The 25,118-nt window shown below is 49.1% G+C and overlaps 1 protein-coding gene across 4 annotated transcripts; it reads left to right on the forward strand.

The window, feature by feature from the left end:
* Positions 1–559: 559 nt before the first annotated feature.
* On the forward strand, positions 560–23,542 carry EFEMP2 (EGF containing fibulin extracellular matrix protein 2). Of its 4 annotated transcripts, none has more exons than XM_083591834.1 (12): positions 560–584; positions 8,436–8,523; positions 10,386–10,434; positions 12,101–12,334; positions 15,105–15,227; positions 15,939–16,055; positions 17,919–18,038; positions 19,241–19,360; positions 19,654–19,780; positions 20,954–21,149; positions 22,102–22,306; positions 23,137–23,542. In XM_083591834.1, the coding sequence occupies exons 2-11, from the start codon at positions 8,440–8,442 to the stop codon at positions 22,261–22,263; spliced, it is 1,332 nt and encodes a 443-aa protein (XP_083447960.1). In that variant the 5' UTR covers positions 560–584; positions 8,436–8,439; the 3' UTR covers positions 22,264–22,306; positions 23,137–23,542. The 4 variants fall into 4 exon arrangements, with proteins under 4 accessions (XP_083447960.1, XP_083447957.1, XP_083447958.1 ...); XM_083591831.1 differs by lacking the exon at positions 560–584 and adding an exon at positions 1,837–2,461 and having other exon boundaries at positions 8,432–8,523; XM_083591832.1 differs by lacking the exon at positions 560–584 and adding an exon at positions 2,301–2,461.
* The last annotated feature ends 1,576 nt before the right edge of the window (positions 23,543–25,118 follow it).

Consider the following 25,118-nt stretch of genomic DNA (forward strand, 5'->3'; position numbering starts at 1 on the left):
GTGGGTTCTGACTACTCTCCCCCCCCCCAATTTTTCAAATTAATTTTCCAAATTTATAACAAACCTATCAACAAATAAGGAAATAAAACATCAAAAAACAAACAAGCAAACATAAATCCTAACTGTAATAATTCCACTTTTGTTAACATTGTTGGGTGACTTCCTTGAATCCCCCTGGCTGAATTTCCATATATATCATTGTAGCAGTCTTCCAAAACTAATTTCCCCTAAAATTTACTTAATCAATTAACCTCTTTTCTTTCTTATCATTTTAACTTTAAACATATTATTCTATAACATCACATATTTAAATCCTAAGCCAATCCAATACTTGCAAGTAATTCCATTTAAGTTATCTTAACATATTTAGCTAAATAGTCTTTAAATTTCTTCCATTCCTCCTGGTACTCCTCCTCCTTCTGGTCACAGACTCTTCCGGTCAGATCGGCTAGCTCCCAAAAGTCCATCATCTTCATCTGCCACTGACTACTTTTCCTTTTACATCCTCTACAACCCTGTACATCTCACCCCCTCCTGCGCACCTGCCCTCCTGGAGGAGACAGAAATCGGGATGTTACAGGCAGGTTAATCGTGCCCCCCAGCCAGCTGCCTCCCTTCCTCATTCCTTTCTAGCAACCCTGCGGGCGGGAACAGTTTTCTCTCCATCATTGCACCTGGCATGGGCCTGCAAGGAGTTCTCTGTAGCAGAGGAGAAGCAGGAAGCCAGGTTCTAGGCCTAGTGATCAGATGGGAGCAGGGCCTAGCAGTGAGGCAGAGCTGGTGGTGCAGAGTGGAGGGGTAGGGTGCCCTGCCTTTTACCCACCAACCCCAATTCCACTTTGTGGGTATGGAGAAGTGCGGTTACTCAGGAGTAAAAGGGATTCTAGTTTCACAGGCCCAAGTTGGGGAGGCAGTAGGGACAGACTAAAGGCCGTGGTTCGGTGCTAGAGCATCTGTTTTTCAGCGATAAGGCCCTGAGTTCAGTCCTCTGCATCTCCAGGTGAGGCTTGGAGAGATTCCCGGCCTGACACCCTGGAGAGCTGCTGACAGTCGATGTTGACATTCACTGAGCTAGATCAGCCAATGGTCTGAACTGATAATGAGGCCTGTTCCCATATTCCTATTTAAGTCAGCATCGCCACCCATAAAAAACAGGTTTGTTTCATGTGTATGTCCTGAAATTCTACTCAATATTGATCCAGAGCAGAACTCCAGTGTATAGTTAGCAGGGTAAAACTTAAACATGTTGCAGGATTCCCAAAAAATAGACCAGCGGCAATTATATTTCATCCAGCAGAGCTTGACTGCTACTGAAGGCAAACGAGCATAATGGTCACAAATCCAATACATTCAGGATTGGCCCTGTCCATAAGAAATCCAGTTGCAGCAGACTTAACTTAAATTTACAATAACTTATAAGACTAAACCTTAATCCTATATACAGAACACCACACCAGAAAGAAGAGAGATGGAAAGAGAAAGTCTGGGGTCTGGGATTGCCACCATGGAAGGGCAAGGGAGAAACGGCGGTGGGGGTAGATATTATCGGCGAAGGATTTTGTGATGCGGTGATGCTTGAACCCCTTCCAATCTACGCCCCATCCCAAGGGACGTGGGTAGGGTGAGCAGGGATTACCCACCTCCGTCACTGGTGCTGTGAGCAATAAAATGTGATAAAATTGATGACAATAAAAGCAATTTCCAATCCAATATAAATTTATTTATATTGGGATTTAAAAACAAGCAAACAAAAAAACACCACTTAATATTTATTTCATTTCATTTGTGAAAATTTTCCCCAAAGCAGGTTTTTAAAAATCAAGTACAATGGCGTCTAACATTTCCCTTCGTGCAGTTCCCTTGAAATGCAGTGGAAGCCATTCCTAGAGCGAAGATGTCCTCTTTCTGTCGTTGCTCACAGATTTCGTTACAGTTCTTCCGCTCCACCCATCGAAGCCCGCTTTTGCGCCTTGAGGACTAGAAACGTGCTTTTGCGAAGACTGCGCTCAGGCTTCCAACGCTGCCCTGGGCCGATTCCTGCGCTCGTGGGGCAACTGGCAAGAGGAAGGCGAGATACCTTGGCCCAAGCCAGATGGTCCCATAGCACCGGGGCGCCGACCTTAACGCGCGCTTTCTGCCCGGGCGTGCGCGGCGCCTTTGGGATTCAACCCTGCTGCCCTTTGCAGGGGAGGCTGGGCGATGAGGGCTGCGAACAGCTGGCCAGGAAAGGGTGTTCGCTGGGAGCTAAGTGGAACCAGATGTTGGGTGGAATCCTTTTGGCAACTCCGGCTGCCTGGCGGGGGGCCAGGAATTCAGCGTGGGGGGCTGGAGAGGGGAGCCAGCGCACAGTCTCCCAGGGAGCCCGCGCCTAACACTTCGCGCTCTGCACGCAGCCGGGATCGGGGCGCGTTTGGAGAAGGCAAGAGAGGGTGCCGGGGGGTGCCAGGCGGTTGCCAGCGTGGTGAGTGACGGGATGTGGGGTTTGGGGGTGGGGAGGGAGAAGGGGCTGGAGGAAGAAGGAGAAGGCCCGGGCCTGAAAGAGAGAGAGAGAGCGCCAGAGGAAAACATCCCTGCGCACTCTCCCAAAGTTGGTGATTCCATCCTGGGGAGAGCCCAGATTCATTCCCGTGGGAGGTGCCAGGCAGGCCCCCTCTCACTGTGCCAAGCCAAGGATGTTTGAGGAGGGGGAGAGAGACCTGATGCTTCCTTTGAACTAAGTGAAAAGTTTCCAGGTGCCTTCTTACATCGGATACAATGTAGGATCTCGGCTTCTCCAGATTTCCAGGGATCACTTTGCTTGCCCCCACCCCCGGCACCCTGTGCCCCTCACTCGCTGGGTGAAGGTGGCGGCTCCGTCTAGGCTTGTTTTGCCCTCCTGAATTGCTTCTGAAGTTTTCCTCTGCCCAGGGCCAGCCAGCCTTCCAGGGCTGTCCAGCCCAGCTTCGGAAACCACAGAGTTTCTTGGGGGGCACGGAGAGAAAAGCTGAAGGGCTCTGTGGCAGTTGCACATGTGAAAAAGTCCAAAATGTCTCTGGCGTGCTCTCTGCTCAGCTGGTGGGGAAGGTTGGCCTCTGATCTATAGCCTGTACTAACCAATGTCTTACCCATACTATATATATATTTAAAGCGGTGCCTCCTTAACAGCCAGGGCTTTCCTCAAATAAACCTGGGAACTGTAGTTTTCTAAGAGAGTTGTTAAGAGGCTCCTGTAGCCGTCACGGAGCTTCAATTCCCAGCTGTGGTGTACCTCACCGTAACTATGCCGGTGCAAAACAGTGTTAGGTCCAGATTAGGCCGTCATATTTAGAATTAGAATTAAATAAGAAAGTTTGCTGTCAGTGGTGCTTGGTAACATTCGACTTGGTAGGGCTGCAATTTTTAACCCTGCTGTTTTCATCACAATAGGAGGACTTTATATAGAAATGTGTTCCACATGTATATTAAGATCAGCTTCCTCAAAAATAGATAACACTGCAAGTGGGGCAGAAGAGATAATATAGCAAATCAAAATTGTATTGATTGCTTTTAAAACTGCATTTCTTTTCAAACTGATTTCTTTTATTCCTCCCCCCAGCCCCCCAAAAAGAATATATGATTCAGTAACTGGGCCAGCATCTTGGGAAAAGAGAAAGGTTGATGTACAACAGACATTGGGGAGTTATATACCATTTATGAATTGCATGTAGGAACAATTCCTTACATTTTGCTGAAACGGAGTGGAGAGGGGGCTTAGCCCACATTCTCTGCCAGGTGTTGTCCTCTGTGTCCCAACCCATGTCTTGGCTCCATGCTAATCTTAAACCAAGCTGCTTATTCGGTTCCTGTTTCAGTGAAAGTTTACATAACCCAGAAACCAAACCCTTCGAGTCATTAGAAGTGGATATAATTTAAGCTCTCAAAATTGGTTGACTTATGGGTCGCAGTGCATTTTCATTGAGCCGTTGTTTAAAAATGCAAACATTTGATGCCATGACAACCGTGGGATAGAGGTAGGCCCCAGTTTCTTCTCCATTTCCATCTTCATTGTGGGTTTGCTATTTTTTTATAAAAATCACAGAGACAGTAAAGTCTCCTAACCCTCCACTCACCCAGATCAAATGTGTGGTTCTGGAAGTCAAAGGAGTTAGAGGAAGATTCTGGACAAGGATTCCAAACCACCAGTACCAACACTGATACGTCACTTGTAAGAGCCTATTATGAAAGTGAGTTTTATTCTTAAGATTGGATGATAAAAACAAGAAGGCACTAAAGGGAATGCCATTTACCTGCTCCGATTTTTGGGGTGTCCACGACTTAGTACCACCCTCATTAATCAAAGAGAGGCTATGTCTCAGCTGGCTAGCCAAATAATATAGCTGTAAATTAGGTAAATCCCATCCACCCTCTAACCAAACAATAAACCATTCCCCCCACCCCGATTCTCAGAGATTTTTCATAAAAGGGAAATGGATTAATGTTTTTCTGCCAAATCCTAAACTGAGTAGAGGGAATTGATGTATTGAATTACTCCTACACATCCATTGCCAGAACGCTAAACACACGAAAGCTTTTGAAATGTGAGGAACACTTGTTTCTAGTCGCATGCGGTTTTCCTCACTGCAGAAATCAGTTTTATTTTTTCATTATCCAAAAGATTTCCTTTTCTAAATTAAAAGAACAAAGTATTCCAACCAACGAAAATGATTGTTTCATTTGATCCAGCATGGCTCCGTCCTGAAAATGTGAAGTAATAATCTGTTTATGTGCACCAGAGCAATTACAATGTCTTTTTGCTTGTGCATAATGTCCACCTTTTTCTCTCGCTCCTGACTTCTAGGGCACCCTCGCCGTCTTCCCCCTGCCCGCAATGTCCCATATGACTCTCTTTGCTCTTTGTCTCCCACCTGGTGACCTGAGCTTTGCAAAAACGCAAAGCTCTTCGGACTTCAGCTCTTATGTACATTTTGAGGGGTGAGTGAGTCACTGTTCTCACCAGGGTGGAGTTGGCACTGGGTGAGGAAGACGCTTCCTGGGCACCAGGAAAAGTCCTGCACCCATGGGTGCCATCTCGGTGACCCCAGCTAGGCGCATTTGTCCCAGACAAATGTGCAGCCTTCGACTTGACGGTGGTGGGAACTCGCTCGCCCTCTGTCCTCATTTGCCCCCAAGGAGACTGCTTCTAGTGACCTGGAACTCCCAGGGCCTCGTCTCTTTCTTGGCACCCATGGAGGTGCCCTATTCAACCATCGGCACCCCTGCTTTCCTCCGAGAGGCTGGCTGTCGCCTCATCCACTCTTCCTGCGAGACCCAGAGGATGCTTGATGATGGGGTTTAGCCGTGCCCGAGGCAAAACTCAGCGAGTTGGCTGTATTTTAGGTATATATACATTAGCCCAAACAAGGGTTATATTTAGCACTGCCTGGAGACCATTTCTGCCTTGAAGCAACATTCAACACACGGGGCCCTTTCATCACCTGAAAGAGGTGCATTCCTGCAATAACAAGCCAAGACCCAGACCTCCATTTATTCCTAACTACTCCTTTGATACTGACTCAATTCTAGTGCTCAGGGGACGGTGCAATTGCAAGTGGGGAGGAGAGCTGTTCTTGCCCTCGGATCCTGTTTGCAGGGGGTGGGCATGTGATTGGCCCCTGTGCTGGGCGAGATACTGGCGTCTTAGTTCTATGTTTTTAGGTGCCAGGCAAAAAACGTTCCTCCTAATTGACCAGGCCTTTGGCTGATTAATATTTGACAGCCTTTTAAATGTGTTTGTGGGAGGGGGGTATTGCTATGTTGTTTTAACTGTTTATTTGTTGCTTTTTCCTTGTATTTTTATTTTTGAGATCTTTTGATGAAGGGTGGTATATCAGTCAATCAATCAATGATGGGTCTCATCCAGCACGGCTCCTCTTCTTTACGCTAGGTTCCCCATCACCTCTCTGATGGAATGTTATCTCTGCCTTGCCAGGTTTTGTTCTGTTTTTAATGAAAGGCTGGAGGAGGAGGAGGCAGAGCTGGATTGGAGTCCGGGCCTGGCAGGGAGTCAGGGGCCTGATCCGAGTCAGGGAGGTGACATGCCCGATATCTGCAACATGAAAAGGGACAAACCTTTTGGTCTACGGTTTTTAAAGCAATCAATACAATTTTGAACTGCTATGTTATTCCTCCTGCCCACCTTGCAGTGCTATCTATTTTTGAGGAAGCTGATCTTAGAGTATATAATAAAAAGCTAGCTGTTCTGTTTGGGATGGCACAATGGCTCGTTTCTGGAGAGATCCAAATGGAGCCAATACTTCTTTTTGGTATTCTGAAGTTTGGGAACTTCATTTGGAAAAGTTGACCAACAAACTATGCATTTCCAGAGGGAAAATGCGAAAAGGATAGATTTTCAGGGGTTTGGTTTGATTTTATTAAATATATCATGGTCTGTTACCTCCCTCTGCTTATTATCAATGGATTGGGTTGAATAAAAAAATATATTTTTCCTCTTTTAAGATTAATCCCACCCATGACAGCAGTGGGTTTTATTTTATTTTACCTTTAAAAGTATACCCAGCCTTTTATTCTCTGGTACCAGCCTGATGTGTCTTTTTCTTGCTGTCGTTGTGGTTAGCTCAATAAAGAAACAAAACAAAATAGAGGAGTTGTCTGCTCCAATTCCAGTGCAATAATAAAGAAGGGTGAGCATGAGAGGGCCTTGCCATTGTCCTTCTACTGTTAGCAGCACCTGAACTGCAAATTTGGGAGCCCATATTTCATCCTAGGGTGCTCCTAGGCAGGGGATTAATATTTCAAATGGGTCTGTCAGTTATCGCAAACAGACCGTTGGAAACAAGTGATTTTTTTTTATAAAAAAAGGTTCTGGATTTTCCACAAAAATAGTAAATTTGAATTAAATGGGGGAGGGAATTAGAGTGGCGCTTGTGGGTTAAACCACAGAGCCTAGGACTTGCCAATCAGAAGGTCGGTGGTTCGAATCCCCGCCACGGGGTGAGCTCCCATTGCTCGGTCTCTGCTCCTGCCAACCTAGCAGTTCAAAAGCACGTCAAGTGCAAGTAGATAAATAGGTACCACTCCGGTGGGAAGGTAAACGGCGTTTCCGTGTGCTGCTCTGGTTCGCCAGAAGCGGCTCAGTCATGCTGGCCACATGACCCGGAAGCTGTACGCCGGCTCCCTCGGCCATTAAAGCGAGATGAGCGCCATAACCCCAGAGTCGGCCACGACTGGACCTAATGGTCAGGGGTCCCTTTACCTTTACCTTTTATGTTGATGCCAACGCAGTCATGTGGGCACTGCGAACAGCTTGCATGAATGAGGAGAGCACCACTCCTGCAATAAACACCCCTCTGGAAGCAACCCTAGTCGCAGCCATCCTTGCTTCTACAGTAAGATATATTGGATTTCTGTTTTAAATCGCAGTGATCATTTCTAAATTGTTGCCCACGCATATAAAATGTTGATCTGCAGATTCTGAAGCTAAGTCTGGATCAGGAAGCTTGTTCTTCTAATCCCTGGGAGCTGGGATGAGCTCCCTGTACTTACTTTTCTGGGGTACTTCACTGGAAGCTGCAGGGGGGATTACAGTGGACTTTGCATCATACACTGGCTGATGCGGTATAGTGGCTAAGAGACTAGCTCATGGCTTGTCTGGAGAGAGGACGTTCTCCCTAGCCACACCCCCTCTCTGCAGGCCACACCCCTCACTGCCACTGCTTTGCACCCTCCTTTAGTTCCGAACCCCCCCCCTTTCCTCTAGCTGGAATATACCGTAATTTTCTGTGTATAACACGCCTCCATGTATAAGACACCCCCTACTTTGGGGGACTCCAAATTATGGAAATATTACTATCCGTGTATAAGAAGACCCCCCATTTTTAACATTCTTTTAAAGTAAAAAAAACCTAGTCTTATACACGGAAAAGTATGGTAAATTCTGCCCCTGCCTTTTGCTTGCATTGAAGGAAGGAGAGAGAGAGAGAGAGAGGTCTGTGTGCAGAAACTGGTCTTTTGCAGCCCTCTCTGGCACTGCATGCAAACCAGGTGCTTGGCCACTGAACTCTGCGGATCGTTTCCTTTAAAATCTCGTATTTCAATTTCCCCCCTTTTTTACTCTACCTTATGAACAGCTCCTGAGAACTCAGAAGCCTGCCTATCCGCAACTTGGGTACAAGCACCTTGAGTTGCCACCTGGGCGTAATATCCACCCATTCTTCTGCTTTTCAGTCCCACTCAGCCCTGTAAAGGTTTTCTCTTGGGGAGAGATGCGCTCTGCACATGCACAGAGGCTCTTAGTGTCTCAGTACTATGGAGAGCAGCCAAAAAGCAGCCTCCCTTTTGGGACATAGAAAGGCAGTCACTTGGCACCCCACTTTGCGTCTTGCCTACCATTCGGGCAAATAACTGCTGCGTGCTGTCACTGCCCTTAACCTCTAACCGGCCTCCTTTCCCCCAGGCAGAACAATGAGGTCTGTTTCATGTCTCCTCTTGGCAACGCTTCTGAGAGCTGCAGTTTCACAGGAACTGGAGGAACCCGACACTTACACGGTAAATGGCCTGGGCCTCCCACCATGCCGGAGTGGATGCTGTAGGGCAGGAGGGGTTCCAGCTGCAAAACAGGCATGCAGACACACACACAGAGGTGTGCCCAGGAGGTGGTTGTTAATGCTGCTCAGCTTCGATGCAAGAGATGCATCCTCATCTGGGGTGGAACATGACAGGGGCTAGAGAGCCAGCGTGGCAGTGAAAGAGATGGACTAGGAGAACAGGGGGAACCTGAGTTCAAATCCCCACTTGGCCATGAAGCTCACTGCATCATCTGTCACAGACTTTATCTCTCACCGTGGCGTAACTCATAGGGCTGTTATTTGGGTAATATGGAGGGAGGATGCTACCTTGAGCATCTTGGAGGAAAGGCGGGCTACAAATGTCACATGTCACAGTGTGGAGTGCTTCTGTTTATAGGGTGCCAGCTGCCAAGCCAGCCATGCCTCCTTGCAGGATACTCCATTCCATCGCCCTCCCACCCCCAACAGAGTTCCCATAAACCCTCAATAGTCAGTAAGCATTCCATGCTATCTGGGTATCTGGACTGCTTTGGAGCCCCCTCATTCCAACCCTTTCCGGTTTTTGTTTTCTAAATACAGTGGTACCTCGGGTTACAGACACTTCAGGTTACAGACTCCACTAACCCAGAAATAGTACGTCAGGTTAAGAACTTTGCTTCAGGATGAAAACAGAAATCGTGCTCCGGTGGAGCGGCAGCAGTGGGAGGCCCCATTAGCTAAAGTGGTACCTCAGGTTAGGGACGTGGGTGGCGCTGTGGGTTAAACCACAGAGCCTAGGACTTGTCGATCAGAAGGTCAGCAGTTTGAATCCCCGTGACGGGGTGAGCTCCAGTTGCTCGGTCCCTGCTCCTGCCAACATAGCAGTTTGAAAGCACGTCAAAGTGCAAGTAGATAAATAGGTACCATTCCGGCAGGAAGGTAAATAGCATTTCCGTGCGCTGCTCTGGTTCGCCAGAAGTGGCTTAGTCATGCTGGCCACATGACCCGGAAGCTGTACACCAGCTCCCTCGGCCAATAAAGCGAGATGAGCGCCGCAACCCCAGAGTTGGCCATGACTGGACCTAATGGTCAGGGGTCCCTTTACCTTTACCTTTTACCTCAGGTTAAGAACAGACCCCCGGAACGAATTAAGTTCTTAACCCGAGGTACCACTGTATGTTTTTGTAGTTCTGCAAACCTTGGAGTCTGCCCCCCTCCTCCAGCCTGCTGGTCCCTCCCTCTTGGGTGGGGGTGGGGATGATTTGGCTTCATAATGACTACACACTAGGAGCCCTTATTAGTGTATAGGATGATATAACAATTTGGCACAAATGAAGATGGCCCAACAGTCTCATAGAAGGGGGGGCCCTGTACCCCCCTCCACCAAACTATTTTGGGGGCACAGGACTAGGGTGCACAAAACTCTGGATATACAGTAACGCCTCTGAGCAAGCGTAGGCCGGAAAATAGAAAGGGGTTCCTGCCCCTTTAATAGTGCACTCCTTGAAATGCCCTGTTCTACACTACTATTAAAGGGGCAGGAGCTCCACCCTATTTTGCCTTAGCAGTGGTGATGGTGGTTTCTAGGTCAGTGTTTCTGGGTTAGAGTTGCACACATGCCAGGCCTTAGCCCCAGAATACATTTTTGATATGTTCTGTAATACGTTGGCTCTTAATGGCCACTAAATATTCATGGGTAGACCAAAAAGGAAGAGGACTTGCAAGACAGAAGATGGTGTTTTAAGCAGGACTGAGCATCCTTCACCGGTTGTCTTGCGGTGTGGCAGAGGGGATGGTAGTCCCCAAGTCGGGGGCCTGATTGATATCTTTAACTCATTCCTATATGTCCTCCCTCTGCCCTAGGAATGCACTGACGGCTACCAGTGGGATGCGGAGAGTCAACATTGCAAAGGTACAGCCATGCATTCCAGATAGCCATCTTGTTGAGGACAGGAACGGGGAAATTGGACAGTTTGGGTTTCTTTTGGTTCCTTATTCTTTCCATTTTAAGGTTTTGTGTTTTTTAAAAAAGAAAACTCCTCTTGAAAATTTGTGCACATGCGTGAGGTCAAACTGTGGACCGAAATGCGTGTATTAGTATAAACGCACATGAAAATTTTTATAGTTTGCCTTCATACATGTTGTTTTCCCAGTTATCGTAATTTTTTTGCATGCTTTTCTCACTTTGGTGCACAATTTCCCCACCAAACATTTCCCCATGTTTTTGTGTGCGTTCCTTGGTTGGAGAACCACATTTTTAAACAAGGGGGGTGGGGACTGCGAATTTTGAGGGACAGTTTGGTTTCGGTTTGCATATTGGCTTAGGAAGTGCAAGTACAGTGGTGTCCGCATTAACATGTGAGCAGATCAAATCTCTTCCTCGTACCTGGTTGGGGGAATAATACGCATTGTGGGAGGAAGGCTGTAGGTCAACCTGGGGTGAGCCTCCCATCCTCTTGGGTGTCTTTGTTGGCACCCTAGTGCCTAGAGACCAAGGATGGGGAACCTTGGGCCCAGGGACCAAATGTGGCCCTGCAGCACTCTCTTGGCTGGCCCTTGGGTCTCTCCCCAGCCACACCCCCTAACTGCCCAGGCTCCCCACCTTTCTTGAGTGTTTTTCTCTGGCCATAATGTGTCCTTGCATGCTGACGAAGCCCCTTTCTGGCCTGGGTGGAAGCTAGAGAGAGTCTGTAGAAACCAGCCTACAGGCAAAATTTACATCTGTAGCCCTGCCCACTTTTACCTCTGTCCAACCACTGCTGTCCTGCGGCCCTCAGGAGATTGCCCAGAAGGGAATGTGGCCCTCAGGCTGTGGCACAGGCTGGGTAAGCAGCAGTGTTAAAAGCTCAGATACATCAGCCAGGCACCAAATGGCTCCTTAAACCAAGGTTTCAATCACCAAAACAGAATGTCTGAAGTCTTATAAAGTCTTATTTTTCAAAAGATGGATTGAGTGTGATTGATTAACATCTGCCTGGTTCAGATGACAGCCTTAAGCCTCGGTTAAGAACTTTGAGAACTTAAAGAAGAAAAGTCCCTTGATCCAAAGACAGTCAACATATATATTGGCCTCTTCCGACTTCTTTTTATTAACAGCGACTGCACAGTCGCTGCTCTGGCTGCACAGAAAAAGCATTTGGGTTCCTGAAGTTCATTCCAATTGTGCAGATAAAATATACGGTAAGTGTTAGAATTCTACAGCATGCGGGATTAGTGTGTGAAAACACTCCAGAACCAAGATCTTAGATGATGGAGATGTCATGCGCCATCCTGGCACCAAGGCATCCTCACTTGGTCGCAAGTGGTTGGAAGCTAGGTGCAAAAGGCGCCTGGCTAATTTCAAACACTGGTTCCTAAGTGGTGACAGTGGCAAGGAGTTCAGGCATCGCTGGGGTTGTCTTGGCCTAAGGCCTCCACTGAACGTGGAAACAGCGTTGGCTAGGATGTCTCCTACAGTGAGCTGGAACTGACAAGAGGACGGAGGGAGCCTGGGTGCCCACCTCCCCCCGTCTCCCCCTTATCCTGCCCGCACCTGACTCTGCTTCCTTCCTCTTCCTCCCACGCCACCCGCCTGCCAGATGTGAATGAGTGTGAGACCATCCCCCATGCCTGCAAAGGGGAGATGAAGTGCATCAACCATTACGGGGGGTACCTGTGCCTCCCCCGCTCGGCCTCTGTGATCAACGACGTGAACTCCGAAAGGGCCCCTCCCCCCAGTCCCCCCAGGCCCAGGCCCCCCCAGCAGGCCCAGTACTTCGTACAGAACAACTGCCCCCAGGGCTATGAGCCGGACAGACAAGGATCCTGCATGGGTGAGTAGGGCGGCAGCAGCAACCCGGAGGGCGAGGGAGGAGGGGAGATCTCAGGGCATGGGGGATGTTTAGCCTGGAGGAGAGGAGACTTGAGAGGGGGGGACATGATAGCCATTAGATAGATAGATAGATAGATAGATAGATAGATAGATAGATATCTGAAGGGCTGTTGTCCCATGGAAGATGGAGCAAGCTTGTTTTCCGCTCCTCCAGTGAGTAAGACCCAAACTAACAGATTCAAAATAAAAGAACGGAGATTCCGACTAAACATTAGGAGGGACTTTCCAGCGGTAAATGCTGTTTGACAGTGGAACGGACACTCTCAGAAGGTGGTGGAGGTTTTTAATCAGTGGTTGGATTCTTCTTAAGGGACGCGGGTGGCGCTGTGAGTTAAACCACAGAGCCTAGGACTTGCCGATCAGAAGGTCGGCGGTTTAATCCCCGCGACGGGGTGAGCTCCCGTTGCTCGGTCCCTGCTCCTGCCAGCCTAACAGTTTGAAAGCACGTCAAAGTGCAAGTAGATAAATAGGTACCGCTCCGGCGGGAAGGTAAATGGCGTTTCCGTGCACTGCTCTGGTTCGCCAGAAGCGGCTTAGTCATGCTGGCCACATGACCCGGAAGCTCTACGCCGGCTCCCTCGGCCAAGAAAGCGAGATGAGCGCCGCAACCCCAGAGTCGGCCATGACTGGACCTAATGGTCAGGGGTCCCTTTACCCTTTACCTATACCTGGATTCTTCTTCTTTCTTTGGCGATCACTCATAGCCGACTAAGATTGTCTTCCATAAACACGGTTTTAACAGTGAGTCTGTAAGTGACTGTGGAGGCCAATTCTGGATCCACACGTCCTTCCACAGTGGGGACATTGGTTTCTGGGCGGGAGTTGATCACAGTGTGGATTTGCCAAGCGTGCCTTCCTCTTGGAACGTTTCTCCCTTGCGTCCTGAGTTCGAGTGTCTTCAAAGCCCATGACACCTTTGGTAAAGGCTGTTCTCCAACTGGAGCGCTCGCAGGCCAGAGCTTCCCAATTGTTGGTGTGTGTACAACATTTTTTACGATTTGCCTTGAGACAGTCTTTAAACGCCTTTCGTTGACCACCAGCATTACGCTTTCCATTTTTAAATGGTGGTGGGCTCTCCTTCCTTGGAGGTTTTTAATCAGAGGTTGGAGAGGGCCACCTGTCAAGGGTGCTTTAGTTGCGATTCCTTCATTGCACGGGGTTGGGCTAGATAACCCTTGGGAGAATTCCTTCTGACTTTACAATCTATGCAGACTGGGGCTCTTTGGGCAGGAAAAAGATGATGTGCAACTTAATTTGAAGTTATTGCAGTGATTCGGCCTATATCTGACATGCATTTTTAAAAAATGAGCCAGGAGGGGCTGGGTGTTTCTTGGGTGCTGTAGCGTCTTTGGTGAATGGGATAATAATAATAATAATAATAATAATTGTCAGAGCTACCCTAGGTCCCAGCTCACAAAGGACCAACGCTGCTTCGTTGTTAAGTATAAAAGTCTTATTGAAGTTCAGTTTCACTTCCAGAGCCGCAGCGCGCAGCCCCACGTCTAAAGTGTCAGACCACTGATGCTCCGTCTGAGTCTCCTCCCCCTTGACACCAATTTAAGATTCTAGCCTTGCTCCACCTTCTCCGCTGCTCCTTCCTCCTCTGGGTCCGCCTGCCCGCCGGGGTTCCGCCCTTTCTAGCCTCTTCTCCCGCTGATTCCCCTGAGCCTTCTCCCTCCCTCCGGCGGGCTTTAGGAGCTGGTTCCCCATCCGGGTCTCCTGCTGTTCCGCGCGCCTGCACATTTGAACTTGGCGCGCGCGCCCAGCCAGCAGCTTTCCTCCTGACCGTTCCACTGCTGCTGTCACTGCTTCCCCCATGGGGGGGGGGCTAGCTGCAACTGACCTCCCCTCCGTTGGAGGTGTGGTCAGCCCTGACTCCCTCTCTGGAGGAGACACTGCTCCTGACACATGTGACTCCTCCCCCCCACTACGCTCTGGTGGGGAAACTGGTCCTGATCCTCCACTGCTGCTTTGGGGTTCCCCTCTGGCTCCTTGTTTCTGGTGCGTCCCCCCTGGGACCCCCCTTGCCCTGACCATCGGCGCCCCCTTCTGGGAATCTTCTGATTCGCTGGAGAAGCTCATGGAATCTCTCGGGCCACTGTCATACTCCCCTACGCTGCCCTCGGATTCTTCCCCTTCGCTCTCCCAATCCTCTCTCCCTAGTGCTCCTGCTCCTGATTCCCTGACAATAATAATAATAATAATAATAATAATAATAATAATAATAATAATTTATTATTTATACCCCGCCCATCTGGCTGGGTTTCCCCAGCCACTCTGGGCGGCTTCCAACCGAATATTAAAAACTATACAGCATCAGACATTAAAAACTTCCCTAAACAGGGCCGCCTTCAGTTGTCTTTTAAAAGTAAAATAGTTGTTTATTGCCTTGACATCTGCTGGCAGGGTGTTCCACGGGGCAGGTGCCACGACCAAGAAGGCCCTCGGCCTAGTTCCCTGTAACCTTACTTCTCACAGCGAGGGAACCGCCAGAAGGCCCTCGGCGCTGGACCTCAGTGTCCGGGCTGGATGATGGGGGTGCGCTTTGATTCCAGGAAGTGCAAGCAGAGTGGCTGGGCACCCCCTGCCTCTCAACCTCCTTCCTCTGTGTTTGTCTGTCTCTTATTGGGAGCCTGCGCCTCCTCTCACTCTCCCCTCCCCTTGCTGCCATGCTGGAGCCCCAGCTGTGTTTTTCTTTTTGTCCCATTCAGACGTGGATGAATGTGAATATGATTCGCACGACTGCCAGCCGAGCCAGCAATGCATCAACACGCCTGGGGGCTTCCATTGCCAGTGTCCGGACGGCTATCGGAAGATCGGCACAGAGTGTGTGGGTCAGTGTGCCTGAGGACTGCGCCCGTGGGGTGGTCCTCGGTTTCTGCCAGGGAGTGTGCCTTCATCTTGGGCTGCAAGCAATGCAATGGGGCTCTGAAAGGAATGGAACATGTGGGTTCGCAACAAAATATTGCAGCGCAGAGGGCCGGCCAGCCTCTTCCTGTATATTCCATTTCATTCCCTCTGCCCCTGTCTTGTTTTTCATTCCCCCTTGGCACCAGTACTCATGGGCCATTCCAAAGCCATTCAGCCTGTGAAATATACTCGGAGTCGAGAGTGGATTTCATGCTCTTTATTCAGCTCATAGTGGTGAGGAGGAATGGAAGTTCCCCCAGAATGTCTGCTTTATATACATTATTTACACAATGAGCCCCACGTGATTGGCTAATTCCGGGATTCTCCTGTAGGCCAATCAGGTTGCAGATTCACTTCTACCTGGAGCTGGATTGGGTGGCTCCTGTGGACCAGTCAGACTGCTGCATTCTGAATCCTATTGTTCTAGGACCAATCAGACTGCTGCATTTTGGATCCTATTCAACTCAGTACATAACAGCCTGCTCACTCCTCATCCCTTGAGTTTCTCCCGGCCGAAAATGATTTCTTGCAGTTCTTCTGGGTAGGGACTCTGTTCATGCTCAGAGGCACAGCAGGGAGGTGGCGGGAGGGGGTCAGAGCCGCTGAGGATTCCCTCTCCTTTCTCCCACTTGCAGACATTGACGAATGCCGCTATCGCTATTGCCAGCACCGCTGCGTCAACTCCCCAGGCTCGTTCTCCTGCCAGTGCGAACCTGGGTTCCAGCTGGCCAGCAACAACCGCTCATGTGTTGGTAAGCAGGGAATGTTCTTGTCCTGCCCTGGTCCCTGGCAGGTCTTCGATGCCCTGGTAGAGATGGCCACTTACCCTATTGGAGAGCTGCCGTTCCTTGCAAATCCTGCCAAATGTTGTGGAGGGAAAGAACACAAGCTTCATGTTCAGAAGGTCCCCTGTTCAAAGGACCAGGAAGCACATGATGGGCAAGACCCTTCCTTGCTTAAGACCCTGGGGAGCCGCTGCCAGTCAGAGCAGGTGGTATTGGGCTAGGTGGACTGTTAGCTTGATCTGAGCTGTGGTTCGGCAGTCAAAGATCTGCTTTGCATTCAGAAGGTTCAATACCTGGGGCATCTTCAGGTAGGACTGGGAGACACTCTTGCTTGAAACTCTGGCGTGCTGCTGCCAGTCGATGTAGAAAACACTGATCTAGAAACACAAAGAGCCTGATTCTGTATAAGGCAGCTCTCTATGTTCCAAGGATTAAGGCCTTTGCTCACTGGCAGAAGGATGAGTTTAATCTCCAGTTTCTTCAGTTAGAAAGGATCAGGTCCCAGCTGATGGGAATGACCTCTCCCTGGGACCTTGAGAGCTGCTGCCAGTCAGAGTAGACAGTATAAGGGTTGGATGGACACATTGCCTGTCCTGGCAGAAGGCATCTTCCCTGAGTTCCTAAGAGGAAATGGCAGAGGCAAAGGAGGGAATGAATGTGAATGAATGTGGCTATAGGTAAAGGTAAAGGGACCCCTGACCATTAGGTCCAGTCGTGGCCGACTCTGGGGTTGCGGCGCTTATCTCGCTTTAGTGGCCGAGGGAGCTGGCGTACAGCTTCCGGGTCATGTGGCCAGCATGACTAAGCCGCTTCTGGCGAACCACCGACCTTCTGATCGGCAAGTCCTAGGCTCTGTGGTTTAACCCACAGCGCTACCCGCGTCCCAACTATTTAATTTTAGTTACAGTCAGGCTAAGGAGTTAAGCAAGGCTGGAGGATCTTATTAGGCCCACTAGAACTCCCCATTTCACCTGCCGGATCATTTTCACCAAGCTCTGCTTACCTGCTCAGGTAAAGATGAAGCAGGGCTGGAAGAAAACAAATTGCTTTACATGGAATCCAGCTTTCCATTTAGCTCAGTATTGTCTGCACTGACTGGCAGCAGCTCTCCAGAATTTCAAGCAAGGCTTTCTTGCTCCCCCATCCCGCTCTACTTGGAGATGCTGCAGGGGATTGAAACACAGAACCATAGAATCACAGAATTGTAGAGTTGGAAGGGACTTCCAAGGGTCATCTAGTCTGACCCCTTGCCATGCAGAAATTGTAGCTCAAGAAGCCCTGGCAGGTGGCCACCCAAACTCTGCTTAAAAACAAGGAAGGAGATCCCACCACCTTCTGAGGTCACAGAATAGACACACAAAGTTGGAAGGGGCCCTCAAATGTCATCTAGTCCACCCCCCCAAAATACTGGACCTTCTGCATGCAAAGCAGTTGATCTACCCCCTAGCTACCCCTGTTCCCCATGAAGGGTCTTTGCAGGCAGTCGCCATGGATTGCATCACTTTGCAAGCACCTGCAGTCAGCCAAAGGCTTCTCAGAAAAGCTGGATGTTTAGGAAGGATTTGAAGGAGGCAGTGTGCTGGGAGCAAGTTGCAGGACCGAGGGATAAAAAGGGGAGCGAAGGAGATGGCCTGGAAACCCCTGGAGGGAACAGGAGGCCTCCTGATAGCTTGGGGCTTGCTTGTCGACAAGCCGTAAGAGGAAAACGCTTATCCCGGGGGTAAGGTGTGTGTTCTCTGTATGCCCCATAAATGCATAAACTGCCGCCAGCCGTTTCCACCTGGCAATGGCATCTCAACCCCGCTTAAGCTTTTGCAACCTCTCCTCCAGATGTGAACGAGTGCGAGATGGGGCCCCCCTGCAAGCAGCGTTGCTTCAACACGTACGGTACGTTCATCTGCCGCTGCAACCAGGGCTATGAGCTGGACCAGGATGGCTTCACCTGCAACGGTAGGTGACTCTGTCTCCGCCCCATTTCTCTGCCCCCTTCTTCCTAGCTCCGCCTCTGCCCCTCCTGCTCTGGAGTTCTCCAACCTTGGGTTCCATAGATGTTGTTGGACTACAACTCCCATCATCCACAGCCGTCTTAGAGCTTAGGCTTCTAATGGCATGAAACCCAAAGTTGGCACAGGGAGGATTCCCAAATCCTGAGACTTGACACACTGCCCAGTTATGGAAGAGCAGATAAGGAAGAGGGCAACAAGGAAGCAGCAGAAATCCTTTCTTTTGGGGATAATTCAGACTGAAACTCCCAGGGGTCAGAAAATGTTATTTATGTACGCCACGACTGCGGCCCGTGTTTTGTTAGCCCCATAATGGAAAACGAGCGAGGTCCCAACTGAAGAAGAACAGCAACTTAAGTTGACAGATTTTACGCAGCTTGCAGACTTAACATATAGAATAAGAGAACAAGAAGAACATATGTTTAGAGAAGATTGGAAAATGTTTATTGAATATATGGGAAGTAACTGTGTAGAGCTGAAAAGGCTGGCAGCATTAAGATAAATTCAACAGTGTAAAGAAGTTTTGACGGAGGCAACAATGGAATACTGATTGGTATAGTTTTTGTAAAATATGCAGGGATTTATGATATGTAAAATGAACCATTGAAAGAGAAGAAGGGAAGTCATTGAGATCTTAAAGATGTAAAAACGAATACTTTAAATTGTAAAACAGAAAATTTAATAAAAATTGTGTGTGTATATACATATACATATACAGCGGATGCTTGCATTGCGAACGTGATCCGTGCGGGATGCACGTTCACAACCCACAGCGTTCGCAACCCGCAGCGGTGCGTCTGTGCACATGCGGGTTGTGATTCGGCGCTTCTGTGCATGCACGACTGCTGAAACCTGGAAGTAACCTGTTCCTGTACTTCCGGGTTTCGGCGGTCCATAACCCAAAAAAACACAACCTGAAGCGTCTGTAACCCAAGGTATGACTGTATACAGGGGTACCTCGGGTTACATACGCTTCAGGTTACAGACTCCGCTAACCCAGAGATAGTACATCGGGTTAAGAACTTTGCTTCAGGATGAGAACAGAAATCATGCTCCGGCAGCGTGTGTGTATTAGCAGCAGAAATCCTGAAAGCAAAAACAAGCCCAGTGACTCCAGAACCTGTCCTAAATCTTCTCCCTCCTTCCCAGACATTGACGAGTGTAGCTATTCCACCTACCTGTGCCAATTCCAGTGTGTCAACGAGCCGGGACACTTCTCTTGCGCCTGCCCCCAGGGCTACCAGCAGCTGAGCACACGCCTTTGCCAAGGTAAGTGTGGGGCAGGCATAGCTGCCTTGGGGTGGGGGTGGGGACACCCTCTGGCGCCTGAGCAGTTGTATATAGAATCCTAAGTTGTTTGTGCGAGGATGTTAGACACAGGTCAGGCCCCTTGTGTGCCTTTAGCTAGGGGTGCCACTCGATTGAAAACATGTTAACTGATAAACAGATCATGTTTTCCACGGTGGCTCCCCACTAGTGGAATGATTTCCTTAGAGAAACATGCCTGGCGCCATCTTATTTATTTATTTACTCCCTCTCCTCCTTCCCCTCTACAACCCTAGACATTAACGAGTGTGAGACGGGAGCCTTCGAATGCACAGAGTCCCAGAATTGCATCAACTTTCACGGTGGGTACCGCTGCGTGGAGAAGAACAGCTGCCAGGAGCCATATGTGCAAGTCTCTGAAAAGTGAGTCTGGGCAGGTCAGGATGGGGGGCTGGGGAGGGGAGTGAGAGAGAAAGACCATCCTGGACCTGAACGATAGCAAAATCAACGTGTATTTCTGTAGCAAGTCCTGGGAAACGGCCCTTGCTTGTATACTTCAAAGGGAAGAAGTATTATGTATGATACTTTAAAAAAAAAACAAAACACTATTGGTTTTGAAAGCGAAATGAAGCCTCCATGTCTACCAGATGTATGGGTGAAATTACAAGGCTAGGCTAGTGGCCTCATACCATAAATAGGAGATCAGGGTTAGCGTCACCACCTGGACGCAACTGAGGGGATTCTTCTGTACTCTGCTTTCTTAGGAACAAAACAGGATTCCTTATTTGCACAAATGGAGCCTGCGACAAAAAGTTGCAGCGGCATGGAGTGCCCCCCCTGTGTGGCATAGCCTCCATCACAGCCAATAGCCATTGAAACCCTCTGTGAATTGGGCTGATGCTCTTTTAAAGCCTTCCAAGTTGGTGGCCATCACTGCCCGTGGAGCAAGTTCCACAGTTTGGCGATGTGCTGTGTGAAGGACTTCCTTTGGTCTCTCCTGAATCTTTCGACATTCAGCTCTCCTGGAGGTCCACAAGTGTTCTGAGAGGAGGAAAATGTTTCTCTATCTGCTTTCTCCATGCCATGCATAAAACTTCCACCATGTGAACTCTTACTTGCCGTTTCTCTAAAGTCAGAAATGCTGCAACCTTTTGCTCTTGGCAGAGTCGCTCTTTCCCCTTCACCATTCTGTTTTCACTTTTATGAACCATTCCCAACAGTAGCTCAGTCAGTAAGAGCATGAGACTCTTAATCTCAGGGCTGTGGGTTCAAGTCCCAATGTTGGGCGAAAGATTCCTACATTGCAGGGAGTTGGACTGGATGTCTACAATTCTGTGGCACTGCCAGTTCAAACCCCATGAAGGTGTATGTGAAATTAATATTTTTTGCCCTGCCGTGTGTCACCTTACACTTGGCTTACACTGAATTGTGCTTGTCGTTTCACCGCCCATTCGCTTAGTTTGGAGAGGTGCTTTTGGAGCTCTTCACAATCTCTCTCTGTTTTGACAACCCTGAACAATTCAGTTCCTTTGGCAAGCTTGGCCACCTCACTGTCCTCCACCCACCCTCCCATAACCCAATTTGTTTCCGCTGTAGCCGCTGCCTCTGCCCAGCCACGAACCCGCTCTGCCGCGATAATCCGTCCTCCATCGTCCACCGATACATGAGTATCACGGCTGACCGAACTGTGCCCTCTGACATATTCCAGATCCAGGCCACAAGCGTCTACCCTGGCGCCTATAACACGTTCCAGATCCGCTCGGGCAACGAACAAGGAGAGTTCTATATCCGGGTGAGTCCCGCTTCCTAGCAGCAGCCAATCGGAGCGGCCCCTGCCCGCAGCTGCCATCTTAACCGCTGATCTGTTATTACATATATATTCCAACATATCCCTTGTGCAGTAAGCCAGCACCTCCACACACCTCTCTCTGTCCAGGGAAACAAGAGGTTAGATCAGAATTCATGGGCATATTCCACCCAAGGAGGGTTTGGATCACAGTTTGTAGGGGATGTGGTCAACGAAAGAGTCCGAAGGGACAGATAGAAGTGCCATTGAAATTCCACTCAATATTGATCCAGAGTAGATTCCAATGTATAGTTAGCAGAGTAAAAACTTAAGCTTGTTGCAGCATTCCCCCAAAATAGACCAGCAGCAATTGTATTTCATTCAGCAGAGCTTTACTGCTACTGAAGGCAAATGAGCATAATGGTCACAAATCCAATACGTTCAGGATTGGCACTGTTCATAAGAAATCCAGTTGCAGCAGACTTAGCTTAAACTTACAATAAGTCTAAAACCTTAACACTAAGCATACCATGCACAGAACACAACACCAGAAGGACACCTATTTTTATAGTCAGCATGGCCTTGACAGAAGAGATAAGAGAACCAGTTTAAGCCAGCTGTACTCAGCTTCTCTGAAGGAATAACCCAAACATCATGCTTATTTCTCTCACACAGAAAAGCTTCCAGAACCCTTTTGAATTAAGTCCAATAGGAAAGATCTCTGCACATCAGATCAATGCTTTCTGTACCTAGAAATGCAAACTGACGACAAGTGCCATTTTGCCCCTGGGCCTGAGGTCCCCCACCTCTTCCCTGGACCCTATATGTGGGAAGGCAATGTCTGTTTAAAAAAACTCCAGCTTGAACAGCTACCAGGCCCATCTCGAACAGACTAGGCCCTGGCCTGGCATTCTCCCTCCCTCTCCCCCAAGGCTCAACCTCCTTTTCTCCCCCACAGCAAATCAACAACATAAGCGCCATGCTGGTCTTGGCCCGGCCAGTGACAGGGCCCCATGAGTTTGTCCTGGATTTGGAGATGGTCACCATGAACACCCTGATGAGCTACCGTTCCAGCTCGGTGTTGCGGCTCACCGTCTTTGTGGGAGCCTATTCATTCTAGCCAAGCAGCAGCACTTCCCCTTGCCTGGCTGAGGAGGGGAGGGGTAAGTCTGGCTTTTGGATGGGCAAATAAACCTTCATCCTAGGAATGGGGAGGGGGGGAGAAAGAGAGCTGACCCATGGGTGGGTAGGTAATGAAATAATTGGCTGGACCCCTACATTAAAAAATGCAGAGCTTTACACACACTCTAGCGGGAGAGAGCCACCAGCAGAGTTTAGAAGAGTCTCAAAATTAAGTTGGAGTATAGCATGGGAATAATGGGCTGTTAGACCCTTTCATATATCCTGTTCAGTTTGCCAACAACCCTTCTCTTTACCCCTCTGGCAATGAACAGACCGCACACTGCTAAGTAAGTTTAAAATGCTTTACTTACAAAATCCAAAGGTCTGATTCATGTGTTGTTCCATGCAATAGCAAGGAACACACATGTAGAATACTGTTGGGTACAAAATGCAGAAGATAGTTTCAAGCATGCGGTCTGAGCTTGGAGTACATCTTTCCTGGTTGGTTACATGGCACGAAGAGAGTGAGGAAAGGAAGAGAAGCTTCACTTCTTCCCTCATTGGAGGTGAGGGTGTGTGGCTTAAGTGAGTCTAGGAACCCAGCTCTCTGGTTTTAACCCTTTCCTGCACTAACACCCTGCCTGAAACCCTGTAGAACTACTGCTTAAAAGCACTCCTCATAATATTTCAGAGATTCCAGATGTGAGCCAGTAATAACAAGGAAATTCTGTGCTTTCAAGTTCAGCTCACAGCAGCTACCAGTTCTTATGGGGGCGGGGCATCCTAGGTTGGTGCAAACCGCTCCCCCACCCCTGAGATCTTCTATATTGCAGTGCATGGTTACACTCTCTTCTTCCTATCTCCATTGCAGAAACATCTGCTGGGTTGGGCTGTGTAAGAGAGGAACTGAGAGGCAAGAAGCCACGACCCCAGCGGCCAGGGAAGGGATCTGTCATGGCCTTTTGCATCTTCCCCGACCCCCAAGAAGCACCCATCATCACAACTGGATGAAGAGGGACCAGAGCTGCGACTGGGGGCCCAGAGCTGTGGCTTCAAAGACGAGCGCCACCCCCTCCAGAACCGCCCTTTGAGCTACCACCCTGCCCGGCAGTGGAACTCGTGCCCCCTTCTCCCACTGCCCCCTGCATCTCAGAGCACAGAGGGGCCCCCAGAACCTCGCAGCAAGGCTCCGCGTTTGTTTTCTGCTTAACAGAGTGAGGGAGAGAAAGACAAAACAAAAATTAGTAAAATGATTTTTTATGTGTGTGGAAAGGAAATGATTCAAATGTGTGTCTGGATGCTTCCCAAATGGACCAAGCGCTCCAGAATCTTTGGGGAATAAGCCTTGTCCTTTTCAGTCTCTTCAAGGCTCCCCAGCAGGTAGGAAGGCTTTCCCAGCCAAACACCCATCCTAGATGCTAGAGCTGGTCTAACCCCACCTCCAAAAGGATATTGTACTGCTAGGAAAAGTTGGAGCAGCTCCCATACGAAGAAAGGCTAGAACATTCTGGGCTTCTTAGCTTAGAAGAAAGGTGAGTAATTGGAGACACGATACTTAACGCCTGGTGTTCGGCAAGTGAATAGGGAGATGTTTTTTCTCCTCTCTGATACTAGAACCCAATGGGGGTGGGTCATCCAGGGAAGCTGAATGTTGCAAGAATTAGGACAGACAAAAGGCCGTCCTTCGCAATGGCCATACAGTAGTATCTCGGGTTAAGAACTTAATTCGTTCTGGAGGGCCGTTCTTAACCTGAAACTGTTCTTAACCTGAGGTACCACTTTAGCTAATGGGGCCTCCCGCTGCCGCCACGCGATTTCTGTTCTCATCCTGAGGTAAAGTTCTTAACCCGAGGTACTATTTCTGGGTCAGCGGAGTCTGTAACCTGAAGCGTCTGTAACCCGAGGTACCACTGTAGTTAAACGATGGAATTTGCCTACACAAGTAGTAGTGATGGCCACTGACTTTTTTAAAAAAGGGGGGGGGGTCAGAGAAATTCGCGGAGGACAAGACTGTATTGTTGATCCAAGATCAGAAGGCAGCATTTCTCACAAGCAGGAGAGAGCGCTACTGAACAAGTCCTCACAGCCGAAGATCTATAACTGGAACCTCAATCGTACCAACTTAGCTGCGATTCCTGCATTGCAGGGGGTTGAACTATAGATCACCCTTGGGGAACCTCTCACCCTTAACGTTCCATGACTCTCAAGGCGCCGTGAATTTTCAGCAGGGACCACACATTCCATACAGTTAAGTGCCGAGAAACCAGGCGAAATGCGAATGTGCGCACCTGTTGTGCTCAGGTCCCAATTGTGGGCTTTCCCCAGAGACGTTTAGTTGGCCATTGTGAGAACAGGATGCTGGACTATTGCTTTGTCCCGCAGTCAGGCTCTTATGTAGCCGCATTCCCACCAAAAAGGGCAGGGGTGGATTTGAACCAGGAACAGGGGACCTGTAGCCCTCCTGATGTTGTTGGACTTCCAGTTTCTGACCTGCTGGACCACTGGCTATGCTGGCTGTGGATGGTGGCAACCCAAGAACATCTGGATGGGCCACAGCTGTTGGGAAGGACCGCAGCTGAAGGATGGAGCATCTGTTTTGTAGGCCCTCTGGTTCCATCACCAGCATCTCCAGGCAGGGCAGGGAGCGTCCCCAGTCTGAGACCCTGGAGAATCGCCACCACTAAGAACGTTGGGGTTCCCCTCTCCTGATCTGAAGCAAGGGCCCATCAGCACAGCTTTGCACCTCTGAAGGGGGCAGGCCAGGTGACTCAGGCTGAGAAGCCCCAAAAGTAAGGCAGCACAAAGGTGAAATAGCCAAGAGCTTGACGTGGCATGTATTTGGCTCAAATCTCC

Source organism: Podarcis filfolensis (assembly GCF_964270895.1).
Source record: "Podarcis filfolensis genome assembly, chromosome: 16".
NCBI classification, from domain to species: Eukaryota; Metazoa; Chordata; class Lepidosauria; order Squamata; family Lacertidae; genus Podarcis; species Podarcis filfolensis.